This window comes from Heterodontus francisci, chromosome 1, assembly GCF_036365525.1.
Source record: "Heterodontus francisci isolate sHetFra1 chromosome 1, sHetFra1.hap1, whole genome shotgun sequence".
NCBI classification, from domain to species: Eukaryota; Metazoa; Chordata; class Chondrichthyes; order Heterodontiformes; family Heterodontidae; genus Heterodontus; species Heterodontus francisci.
In genome coordinates this window covers 57,591,234-57,604,510 of record NC_090371.1, presented here as the reverse complement: position 1 = coordinate 57,604,510, position 13,277 = coordinate 57,591,234, and the positions used below count along the sequence as shown (strand labels likewise).

Sequence of the window (13,277 nt, the reverse complement as noted above, 5' to 3'; positions counted from 1 at the left end):
AGAGGGAGTGCAACAAAGGGTCACCAGACTGATTCTGGGATGACGGGATTGTCCTATGAGAAGAAATTGAGGAAACTGGGCCTATATTCTCTAGAATTTGGAAGAATGAGAGGTGACCTCATTGAAGCATACAAAATTCTTACAGGGCCCGACAGGATTGATGCAGGAAGGATGTTTCCCCTGGCTGGGGGTGCAGGGGGTGGGTCTAGAGCCAGGGGACACAGTCTCAGAATAAGGGGCAGGCCATTAAGGACTGAGGTGAGGAGGAATTTCTTCACTTAGAGGGTGGTGAATCAGTGGAATTCTCTATCCCAGAGGGCTGTACAGGCTCAGTCACGGAGTATGTTCAAGTCACAGATCGATAGATTTCTATATATGAAAGATATCAAGGGATAAGGGGTTAGTGCAGGAAAATGTTATTGAGGTACATCAGCCATGATCTAGTTGAATGGTGGAGCAGGCTCGAGGGGTTGAATGGCCTATTCCTGCTCCTATTTCCTATGTTCCTCTGCTATTTCTCTGTAAAAGCTATTTCCTAGTTAATTGCTATTGTCATGTGAAGAACACTTGCATGAAAATACTGTGAAATGCCTCTTCTGTCACAGGATGCTTAGATTTTCTACTTTTAGCACTGACACTAACCCAAAGTAAGATAAGGATCAGCATTCAAGTTAAAATTGAAAAATCTATGTCGTGATGCTCAAATGAGAAAACTCAGATGCAGAAATTGCTTTATTTAAAATATATTGTCCATTAAATCAAATCATTTATAATGTTTCTGTAATATTTAGTGTTTTGACAACTGATAGGCAGAAACACCATTCAACTGAATTAAGCACTCAACATACCTTACTCTTGTTAATAAAAGTATCAGGATCCTATGCTAGTCACGTAAAACTCTCCCAAATTTACACATTACTCTACATGAACCACCTTTGCTCCAGTGATAACTGGTATCTATACTGTGCAACGATATTAATACCAGAAGTCATATTTTTTGTGAGGAAATATCCATTACTTGATAAGCTGCATCATTCCACTTTGTCTTAATGTCTCTATTTGAGAAAAAAATAATTTAAATCCCCACTCTCCCAATTGTCAAGCACCAATGGAACAGCAGTTGTGTAAATGCAGTCTAAGCCCAGACTTGGAGCCCAACATGGGGGAAGGAGTCTCACCACATTGCTTTGCTAACAGGCCAGGCTTTAACTCAGAGGTTTAGCATTACCCGAAAGCTAAACTTGCAGTGCAAATGTATTGTGTCCACTCACCGACAAACTGAAGGGAAACATTCTTGAAGCCCCTTTTTCTTGACCAAGGAAACGTCTAGGCAATACATGATGATGTCCATAACCTGAAATAGTAAATAAGGATGCCACTGGTTCAACAATGAAAATATACACTTTAAATATATTATTTCTCTTTTCCAAGAGTCCTTTAGCTCTTCAGATGTGTATTTTCACAGTCTATGCACCATCTACAAGGCTCAAATCAGAAATGTGATGGAATCTACCTGGATGAGTTTAGCAACAATAACAATCAAGAAGTTCCACATCATCCAGGGCACAGCAGTTCACTTGATCAGTATCCTGTGATTGCTAATTGCACAATTTACAGGATGCCCTGCACCACCACCATCCCCAATGACAACTGAGAAGCAAAAGAGCAGGTACACCATCAGTTCCAAGTATTTCTCAAGCTACACACCATCCTAATTAGTACAAACTATTGCTGGTCCTTCACAGATTTTCAGTGACTGAACAAGTGAAATTCTATTTTGATTACATGTTACAGAATTTTAACTGGGGTCTGGGAACATTGAGGGGTGGTACAATATCTAGAGTGTTGGAGATGGAAAGAGAGAACAGTTCAGGATAGGGTGACTCAATCAGCTTCAGTCAGTCCCTGGCCTTTTGTCAACCTGACTATTCCCAAGTTGTTGAACCTTGACCAAAACCAAAATTTATTGTGTGAAACTTATATCACTATATATACTGCCGGCATTGATTCATGTTTAAAAGTTCCATGCTTAAATATGGTACTAAAAGTGCCTCCCCTGCTGAAAACTGACTTGAGACTACTGCCCTCAGATCTCGCAGTGGGTGCCAGAGAACACGCCAGATGGCATACCAGGTTAAGTAAAGGCTAGGAGCACACCAGGTCCTCCTCTTCAACATGTACATACTGCCACTTGGCAACATTATCTACAAGCAATAATTAGCTTCTAGGTACACGAATTACACTTGGTTCGATCTCTCCAGCAACACCACTCTTGACTCCTCCATGGATGCAGATCCAAAATAATTGATACCATCAGAGTCGTGTTCAATCCTGAGTTATGCTGTAGGTCCTATAACATCTCCAAAATTAAGACTGAATAGTTTCACCTCTGCAACATTGCCCACCTCCCCTCTACTCCTGTCTTTATCATTTCCAAATTCAACTATCCAAATATCTCTTTGCTGGTCTTCTAACCACTACCCTCTGCAAATTCCAATATTTTATCTGTGAAGTTCTGCTCACTCCTCAGCTGTGTCCTTGTTGACCTACATTGGCTCCTTCTCTCCCACTGCTCCCAATTTAATAGCCTCATCTCTATCTTTAAATTATTCCATAGTCTCACTCCACCATATGTTGGAAACCTTCTCCAGCCCTATTCCCTCCATACACTCTGTTTCTCCCACTCTGGCTTCTTGTGGATCCCTTCTTAAACTTGTAAAAAATGGGACCTTCAATAAATGATACTTTTCAGAATAATTCTTATGGAATTAATTGACATAGTATTGTGATTGCCTCTCTCTCTGTTAAGAAAGAGCCTATGGCAGGCAGCCAGGACAGTGTAGCCCTGTTAACTCTGCCAAGGACATGATTCTAGCACAGGCTCTGAAACAAGACATTCCGAAAGTTGATAAGGTGGGATCTCATGAGTAAAGGTTAAACAGAATGTCCAGGCAAGTGATGAGCCACGAGATAACTTCATGGGCTACAGATGGAAATGGGAGGGATTACCTTGAATATGATTGACATGGTGCACTCACTAGCCACCAGAAGTAAAGTATATAAATAGGTGTCCAGGAGAGAAATCTTCGGTTGGAAAGAGCTTCCCAAGGTGGATCCATGCTGGCTCCGGCCTAACACTTTGGTTAGTTCAAGTAGACTGAGGACCCCAAGGACCGAAGACACTATCAAAACCTAGCCTACCTCAACCGTCGGGGAGACTGTCAACACCATTCTGCCCCACTGTATGAGCTGAGATCTGTAATCTGCTTAACCTGTCGTATGTCTTTTCTGTCTAATTAGCTTATGCATCATCATATTTAAACTGCTACTTCTCATTATACTTTATATTTAAACTGTTGTTCCTTAATAAACTATTTTAAAATCACATTATGAGCTTGATCCCCTTCTTTAGTATCTGTGACTCCTGACTCAAATCTTACAAACCTCCCTGCCTCACTACTTCTCTTTCCTCTTTATGAAACATTCTGAAAACACCTCTTTGCCCAAAGTTTATCCCAATCTCTTTTCTTGGTTCAACAGCAGTGCAATGCCTTAAAACTTAATTTACATGAAAGACGCTAAGAAAATGCAAGTTCTTGAGAAAAGAAAATCACATGTGTCACCAGGGTATTTTGGAATCATTTAGAAGAGAGAGAATGAGAAATTCTGTCACAGGACAAACAAGCAGTCAATCTGCTGGAGTGAAACACTGGTGTAGACCAGAAAAATGTGCACACGATTTGTCTGTACAAATTGATAACTATGTTTCAAAATATAAACCAAACTCAGGCTTTTTTCCAGTAGTTGAGCCTTTCATATAAAAACATTAATGAAACAATATAAACACACAAAAGACAACTATATAGGTATGTTTAATTACATTACCGGGAAATAAGTAATTATTCAATGTTTTTAATAAGGTCAAAACTTATTTTGAGTAACTAAACATCAAACACTGTCCCAGATCCCAAACTAGCATGAACAATACCTCACAATATCCACTAGTTTTAAAAAAATTAAATAAAAGGTAACATCCTTCCAAACCTGCGACCTCTACCAACTAGAAGGACAAGGGCAGCAAATACATGGGAACACCACCACCTGCAAGTTCCCCTCCAAGTCACACAGCATCCTGACTTGGAACTATATCACCGTTCCTTCACTGTCGCTGGGTCAAAATCCTGGAATTCCCTTCCTACCAGCACTGTGGGTGTACCTACCCCAAATGGACTGCAGCAGTTCATTAAGGCAGCTCACCACCACCTTCTCAAGGGCAATTAGGGATGGGCAATAAATGCTGGCCTGGCCAGTGACGCCCACATCCCATGAATGAATAAAAAAAAGTGCCCTCCATCCTTTCTGTTTGGTGGTGGAGCTGCCTGTATGCCTTTTTGCTTTACACGAAAAGATACAAAACATTAATAAACTTGTAGAATGGGCATGTAACTGGTAAATTAATTTCAATATAATTAAGTGTGAGGTGGTGCATTTTGTTATAAAGAAGCAGCGGGCCACATACTGCTTAGATAATAAGATTCTAAATGAGGTAGGGGGGCAAAAGGATCTAGGGGTACAGATACACAAATCACTAAAAGTAGCGACACAGGTTAATAAGGCAGGCTAATAAGGCCATAGAAAGTGCAAAACAAGCACTGGGATTCATTTCTAGAGGGATAGATTTGCAAAACAGAGAAGTTACGTTAGATTTATATAAAACCTTGGTTAGACTACACTGGAGTACAGCGCTGCCTGGTCTCCATATTATAAAAATGATAGAGGCACTGGAAAAGGTGCAAAAAAGATTCACAAGGATGACACCAGAACTGAGAGGATATAGTTATTAGGAAAGGCTGATCAGGCTGGGGCACCTTCCTCCAAAAAGGAGAAGGCTGAAGGATGACCTGACAAGAGATCTTTATGATAAAAAAATGATTTGATAGGGTAAATGTAGAGAAAATGATTCAACTCATAGGAAGTCCAAAACTAGAGGCCATAAGTATAAAATAGTTACCAATAAATCCAGCAGGGAATTTAGGAGACACTTTACTCAGAGTGGTAAGAATGTGGAAGTTGCTAACTAAAAGGGTAGTTGAGGCAAATATTATTGATGCATTGAAGGGAAAGCTAGATAAACAAATGAAGGAGAAAGGAATAGAAGGAATGCTGATAGGGTTAGATAAAAAGGGGTGGGTGGAGGCTCGAGTGGAGTATAAATGCCGACATAAGCAGCTGGGCTGAATGGCTTGTTTTTGTACGACAGACTATGCAGCTCTAAGTATATGTTTCGCGAGGCTCCATGTCCATCGGAAGAAAGATAAAGAGATGGATACAGTAGTGAGCAGACTCCAGGAGGGAAACAGCATTGAGTGATGAATATGGAAATCCAGAATTTCAATTTCCCCTGGTGGTCTACATCCTCTGACATAAGGAAAAGATTTCTAGTGTTTAAGTGTGCAGAAATAAAATGAGGTAACTAAATATCAGGACATTTTAAGAAAGGATATAGTAGCCTAGTGGTTATGATACAATACAAGCAACTCAGAAATCAAATGTTTCAACCCTACAAAGTAAGCTGTAAAATTGAACTTTAAAAGCCTATTATTTGTCAGCTACTTCCGGAAAATATCCATGAAAGCTGTGCATTGTGATAGAAATCCAAAGAGTTCCAGATTGTCCTTCAGGGAGGAAAACATACCATCTTGACCGATATGGCTGATGTATGACTCCAGTCCAAAACAACATGGTTGATGGCAATAAATACTGCCTTCCCAGTGTTGCCCCATCTCAAGCACTTAAACCAGGATATTTCAGGAGTCCTTTAATACCCACCTAATTCAACAACAATTTTGACAAGTAAAACATCCTAAGATGGCTTCACTTGTTCTGTCCATAAAAAACAGGACAAATTTAATGCGGCCAATTACCGGCCCATCAGTCTACACTCAATCATCAGTGAATTGATGCAAGGTGTCATTGACGGTACTATCAAGCGGCACTTACACAGCAATAACCTGCTCAGTGATGCTCAGTTTGGGTTCTGTCAGAGCCACTCGGCTCCAGACCTCAATACAGCCTTTGCCCAAACAGGGACAAAAGAGTGGAATTCCAGAGGTGAAGTGAGAGTCACTGCCCTTGAAGCTGAAGGATCATTTGACTGAGTGCAGCACCAAGGAGTCCTAGCAAAATTGAAGTCAACGGGAATCAGGGTAAAGACTCTCCACTGGTTGAAGTCATACCTCACACAAAGGAAGATGGCTATGGTTGTTGGAGGCAAATAACCTCATCCCCAGGACATTGCTGCAGGAGTTCCTCAGGGTAGTGTCCTAGGCCCAATCATCTTCAGCTGCTTCATCAATAACCTTCCCTCCATCAAAATGTCAGAAGTGGACATGTTCACTGATGATTGTACGATGTTCAGTACCATTCGTGACTCCTCAGATACGGAGTAGTCTGTGCCCCCATTCAGCTAGACCTGGACAACATTCAGGCTTGGGCTGATAAGTGGCAAGTAACATTCATGCAACACAGGTGCCAGGCAAGGACCATCTCTAACAAGGGAGAATCTAACCATCTCACCTTGATGTTCAACGGCATTGCCATCGCTGAATCCCCCACCATCAACATCCTGATGGTTACCACTGTTCAGAAACTTAACTAGACCAGCCATATAAATACTGCGGTTACAAGATCAGGTCTGAGGCTGGGAATTCTGCGGCGAGTAGCTCACTTCCCGACTCCCTAAAACCTGCCCATAATCTACAACGCACAAGTCCTGAAGTATGATAGAATGCTATCCACTTGTCTTGATGAGTGCAGCTCCATCAACACTCAACAAGCTTGACATCAACCAAGACAAAGCAGCCCACTTGAATGGCACCACATCCATCACCTTAAATATTAATTCTCTCCATGACTAGCGCACAGTGGCAGCAGTGTGTACCAAATACAAGATACACTGCAGCAACTCACCAAGTTTCCTTCGACAGCACCCTTCAGAGTTCTACCGCCTAGGACGAGGGCAGCTGATGCATGAAAACCCCATCACCCGCAAGTTTCCCTCCAAGTCACACACCATCCTGACTTGCAACTACTTTTCCGTTCCTTCACTGTTGCTGGGTCAAAAATCTGGAATTCCCTTCCTACCAGGACTGTGTCTGTACCTACACCAGATGGACTGCAGTGGTTCAAGGTGGCGCCTCACCACCACCTTCTCAAGGGAAATTAGGGATGGGAAACAAATGCTGGCCTTGCCAGCGATGCACTCATCCCAGGTATTAATTTTTTTTTTTAAATGAGGACCGTTAGCAAACAGAATTTGACACTGAGATGTAAGGAGATATTAGGACAGATTACCAAAAGCTTGGCCAAAGAAAGCTTTTAAGGAATGTCTTAAAGGAGGAAAGCGAAAGTAGAGAGTCTGAGAGATTGAGGGAAGGAACTTAGGACCTTGGCTGAAGGCCAGGACAGCGTTGGAATAGTCAAGTCAAGAGGTAACAAAGGCACGGCTGAGGGTTTCAGCAGCAGGTGAGCTGAGGCAGGGGCAGGGTCAGCAGATGTTATCAAATGTTAGAAATAGGTGGTCTTCGTGATGGTGTCGATATGTTATCAGAAGCTCAGCTCAGCGTCAAATACAACACCAAGATTGTGAACAGTCTGATTCAGATTCAGGCAGTTGCCAGCCGAAAGGGTTAGAATCAGTGGCTGGGGGAGGGAGTTTATGGTGGGGACCGAAGACAAGCTGGGTGCTGTTAGCATGCATGTGGAAACTGACGCTGCGTTTTCAGATGATGTCACTGAGGGGCAGCATGGAGATGAGAAATAGGAGGGGGCCAAGCAGAGATGTAAGGGGACACCAGAGCTAACAGTGCAGCAGTGGGAAGAGATGCCACCCAGCTGATTGTCTAGCTAAAACTAGATAGATAACAATGGAACCAGGTGAGTGCAGTCTCGCCCAGCTGCACGATGATTGAATACACTAAATACTAAATGGAAAGTAATTTGGCTATTTTGATCAAAACTAAACACATGGGAGGTATTGTTATTGAGGACTGTAATATTAAAATAAAGCCAGAGTGACAGAAGAAATGACAATGACGACTTATCATTGGAATTTTTTTCCCAAATAGTTGCATCCCACTGAAGAAAATGCACGATACAGAATTATTATTTTGCTCACTAAAGTACCTCTCCCCAAATAGGCTACAAGCAAACGAAATCCAGTGGATCAGCATTAAAGAGGAATACAAAGCCTACCTTAGCACCGGGGGAAACGGTAGCATAGTGGTAATGTCACTGAACAAGTAATCCAATGGCCCAGGCTAATGCCCTAGGGACATGGGTTCAAATTCTACCATGGCAGCTGGTGGAATTTACATTTAATTAATAAATTCAATTAATTAATAAAAATCTCGATTTGAAAGTAATTTGAAAGTAATCAGTAACGGTGCCATGAAACTATCATTGATAGTTGTAAAAACTCATCTGGTTCACTAATGTCCTTTAGTTAAGGAAATCTGCTGCCTCCATATGACTCCAGACTCACAGCAATGTGGCTTCACTGTCCTCTGAAATGGCCTAGCAAGCCACACAGTTGTCAAGGACAATTAGGGATGGGCAACAAATGCTGGTGATGACCACATTCCATGAAAGAATAAAAAAAACTAGTCAAAAATGTTATTGAGAGAGAATGTCATCTTTTCTCACCCAAAGAAAACCTCCTATGACAGCAGAGATGCCTAGCCTAACCACTCCGCCTGAAGTTAAGAACACCTCATCTTACTGATCAGATGGCTCTTAGTCATAGAGAGATACAGCACTGAAACAGGCCCTTCGGCCCACTGAGTCTGTGCCGACCATCAACCACTCATTTATACTAATCCTACATTAATCCCATATTCCCTACCACATCCCTACCATTCTCCTACCACCTACCTATACTAGGGGCAATTTATAATGGCCAATTTACCTATCAACCAGCAAGTCTTTGGCTGTGGGAGGAAACCGGGCCACCCGGCGGAAACCACGCGGTCACAGGGAGAACTTGCAAACGCCGCACAGGCAGTACCCAGAACCGAACCCGGGTCGCTGGAGCTGTGAGGCTGCGGTGCTAACCACTGCGCCTTGTTCAGAAGTCTGTGACTGTTGGCCTACGCCTCGGCTGAAGGGATACGGTGACAAAAGATTAAATGAAGTCAAGAAGAACTACTTCAAAAAACACTCAGAGGAAGGAAACATATATAATCTCAAGAACATAAGAATTTTTTTGGAATAGGAAGAGGCCACTGAGCCCAACAGGTTTGTTCGTTTTCTTAATAGATCAAGTTCACCTCCTCATGGCATCACTCAATTCCCTTTTCTCTCCAAAGCTGCAACAACTTGCAGCTTTCTCGCCTTTATGTCAGATTCACTTGATAACTTATTCTATTACCCTTGAAAATAGGGCGGCGCAGTGGTTAGCACCGTAGTCTCACAGCTCCAGGGACCTGGTTCGATTCTGGGCACTGCCTGTGCGGAGTTTGCAAGTTCTCCCCGTGACCGCGTGGGTTTTCGCCGGGTGCTCCAGTTTCCTCCCACAGCCAAAGACTTGCAGGTGATAGGTAAATTGGCCGTTGTAAATTGCCCCTAGTGTAGGTAGGTGGTAGGGAATATGGGATTACTGTAGGGTTAGTGCAAATGGGTGGTTATTGGTCGGCACAGACTCGGTGGGCCGAAGGGCCTATTTCAGTGCTGTATCTCTAAATAAAAAATAAAAATAGTTCCTATCAAACTTAACTTCTCCACTTACCTCTACTAGCAGATCCACTACATCTGTGGGCATCTTTTCGATCAGTATCTCAATCACTCGTAGAATTTCAGTCTTTGCACGAGCCAAGGTGCTGGTGTGCACATTTGGCTGGGATTGTGTATTGGCTGCTAAAGCTGTGTGTCTGTGAACCTACAAAAGAATTACATCAAACATAATCAAGGGTTTAGAATGGAGAATATTTCCTAGAGGATTTATTTTAAAAGGTTTTATTTACCAAAGAATGTACACTTCACCAAATCCTGGCATGAAAGATTTTTTCCCGTAAATGGGCGGGTTGTCTTATGAGGAAAGGTTGGACAGGCTAGGTTTGTATCCACCGGAGTTTAGGAGAGTAAGAGGTGACTTGATTGAAACATATAAGATCCTGAGGGGTCTTGACAGGGTGGATGTGGAAAGAAAGTCTTCCCTTGTGGGAAAATCTAGAACTAGGGTTCACTATTTAAAAATAAGGGGTCACCCATTTAAGGCAGAGATGAGGAGAATTTTTTTTCTCTCAGAGGATTGAGAGTCTTTGGAACTCTCTTCCTTAAAAGGCAGTGGAAGTAGAGTCTTTGAATATTTTTAAGGCAGAGATAGATAGATTTTTGATAAGCAAGGGGGTGAAAGGTTATCAGGGTAGGCGGGAATGTGGAATCGAGGTTACAAGACCAGCCATGACTTTATTGAATAACGGAGCAGGCTCAAGGGCCGGAGTGGCCTTCTCGTATGCAAATAAATATAGTCACATAGATTTCTTAAACAACAACTTGTATTTTATATAGTGCCTTTAACATAATAAAATTTCCCAAGGTGCTTCACAGAAGCATTGTAGAACAAAATATGACATCAAGCCAGCTAAGGTGCTATTAAGTCATATAATCAAAAGCTTGGTCAAACTGCTAGGTTTTAAAGAGGAAAGTGAGATAGAGAGACAGAGAGGTTTAGGGAGCAAATTCCAGAGCTTAGGGCTTAGGCAGCTGAAGGCTCAGCCACCAATGTTGGAGCTATTAAAATTGGGAATGCTCATGAGACCGGAATTAAAGGATTGCAGATATCTCAGAGGGTTGTCGGGCTGGAGGAGGTTACAGAGATAGGGATGGGCCAGGCCATGAATGGATCTGAAAACAAGGATGAAAATTTTACAATCGAAGTGTTGCTTAACCAGGAGCCTGTTTAGGTCAGCGAGCACAGGGGTGATGGATAAATGAGATTTGGTGCAAATTAGGACATATGCAGCAGAGGTTTGGAAGACCTCAAGTTTACGGAGGGTAGAATGTGGGAGGCCAGCCAGGAGTGTGGTAGAACAGTCAAGTCTGGAGCTAACAAAAGCATGGATGAGGGTTTCAGCAGCAGAAGAGCTGAGGCTGGGTCAGTGTCACAGAGGCAGAAATAAAGAAAGAATAAACATTATTCTAAGTGTGATCTTAAAACATTATGAAAAATGTGCTGAAAACTGTCAAAGAGAAAGCACATGTTCTTAGCAAATGTAAACTATAGGTGCTCAATTCAAATGTTCTGTGCAGACTCAATCGGCTGGGTTTTCAAAGAACTGTGGGGTTGGAACCTGGTGTGGGCGGGATTTCAAAATCGTGGTTCCAGAGGTTGTCTCGGGATCCTGACACCTCTGGGACAGTTACTAATTTTCAAAGGGGCAGAGGGGGGAGGGAACAGGAAACACATTCACCGCCAATTAACAGCCCCTTAAGCTCATTAACGAGCTTGTTAAAGGGCCTGTGCAGTCGCAAATAGAATTTTTAATCTTTAATTCGGTGAACCCAGTCTGGTGCAGGTTAGTGCACAGCTGTTGTGTTCACTGTGGGTTCATTAGAAACTTTCTCTCCCTTCAGTTTAAGCTGACCTTTCCTGGACCTACTTGCGCCAGTTCAAGTGCTCTACTGTCATCTAGCCTGCATGACCACTTCCATTTCCAGTGCCTGCGCTCTTCGGCAAGGCAGCGGCAGCCCCCAAAATGGCTGCCACCTGCCTTTGATTCTGGCACCAGGCAGGCAGCTCCCACCTCCTGGAAGCGCTGGGCACCTCCAATTGAGCACCGAGCTCACCTCCTGCCCAATTCGGGCATTTACATTTAAAATTAGCGTCGCAAGAGCAATGCAACTCAGGTGCGGGGTCAGGACCCAGAATTCACCCGGGTGTCGGGTTCCCGACCCACACCAGGTTCCAACCCCACAGTTCTTTGAAAACCCAGCTGATTGAGTCTGCCCCATGTGTTTTGATGCATGCTTGTGCATGACAATGTAAAATCTTCAATACAGAGTTATACACCCCTTAAAATCTCTGATCAAGCTTTTGGTCACCATGATAATTGTACATGACTCGGTGTCAAATTTTGTTGGATATCGCTCCTGTGAGGTGCCAATGGACATTTCACTATGTTAAAGGTGCTATATAAAAACAAATTGTTTCTATTATCGGCCAAAATGAAAACATATATAGGAAGGGTATGTAATAATGGGCAAGCAATCAATCCAAGATTTATCGAGTATGTCTAAATGGGAGTGAGACAGCAAAACCAGAGCTACGCATGGGTTTAGGCCACATAATTTAAAGTCACCTTCCAGTGCAGTTCTGAGCAAGTGCTGTACTGTCGAAGGTAGTGTCTTTAAAAGCTCCCACAAAACTATTCAAAGAAGAGTATGGGAGTTCTTCCATTGTTCTGCTAATGTTTATTCCTCAGTAAACATAATTAAAATTATTTAATTGATCATTTATCTCATTGACATTTGTAGGACCTTCCTAATCACAAATTGGCTGCTGCGTTTCCCTATGTGACAACAATGACTGTGTGACAAAAAAAGGGCAGAGCATCAGGCCAGATAAGTGGTATAAAAACAAAAAGTGCTGGAAAATCACAAATATGGTAGTCCTCTCAAAGGCACAGCTCCCAAATGCGTTGGCACTAATCAAACAGATGCAGCTTCGGTGGATCGGACACGTCTGCAGGATGGAAGACATTTGCATATCCAAGGACCTTCTGTATGGATGAGTTAACTGGGGCCTGATGACCAGTGGAGCGCCCAAAGCTCTGCTTCAAGGATGCTTGCAAGTGTGACATGAAGGCCCTAAATGTTGACTATCGCACCTGGGAGTCACTAGCTGGAGAAAGAGGGAAAATGCGACACACCCTGTGGACTGGTGTGCACTACCAGGACGAGCAGTTGCTACAGCAGCTTGGCAACAGGTGCCAATGTCAAAAACAACAACTCACAGCATCACCTGGCAGCTTCACGTGCAGCATTATGGTGGAAGCTGCCTCTCAAGGATTGGCCTTCACAGCCATCAGCAAAGCTGCACCAAGAGAAGACACCCTACCTAAATGGATTGTTTGCTGCGTGTCCGTCATCTTTCGTAGATGGAAGGATGCCAACCAACAACTGAGTGGCTTCCTAGGCTACTACAGAAGGCAGATAAGAGTCAACAACATGGCTGTGGGTCTGGAATCACATTTCAGCCAGACAATGTAAGGACAGCAGAT

General features: G+C 42.9%; 1 protein-coding gene across 7 annotated transcripts in view; it reads right to left on the bottom strand.

Annotated features, from left to right (window-relative positions):
- Positions 1–13,277, bottom strand: part of LOC137369594 (WD repeat-containing protein 7) — a 928,502-nt gene that overhangs the window by 171,355 nt on the left and 743,870 nt on the right. For all 7 annotated transcript variants that reach the window (XM_068030905.1, XM_068030929.1, XM_068030912.1 and 4 more), the window contains 2 exons: positions 9,785–9,934; positions 1,272–1,354 (listed from right to left, as the gene is read on the bottom strand). In XM_068030905.1, the coding sequence (XP_067887006.1) occupies positions 1,272–1,354; positions 9,785–9,934 (233 nt within the window). The remainder of the gene's footprint in view (positions 1–1,271; positions 1,355–9,784; positions 9,935–13,277) is intronic.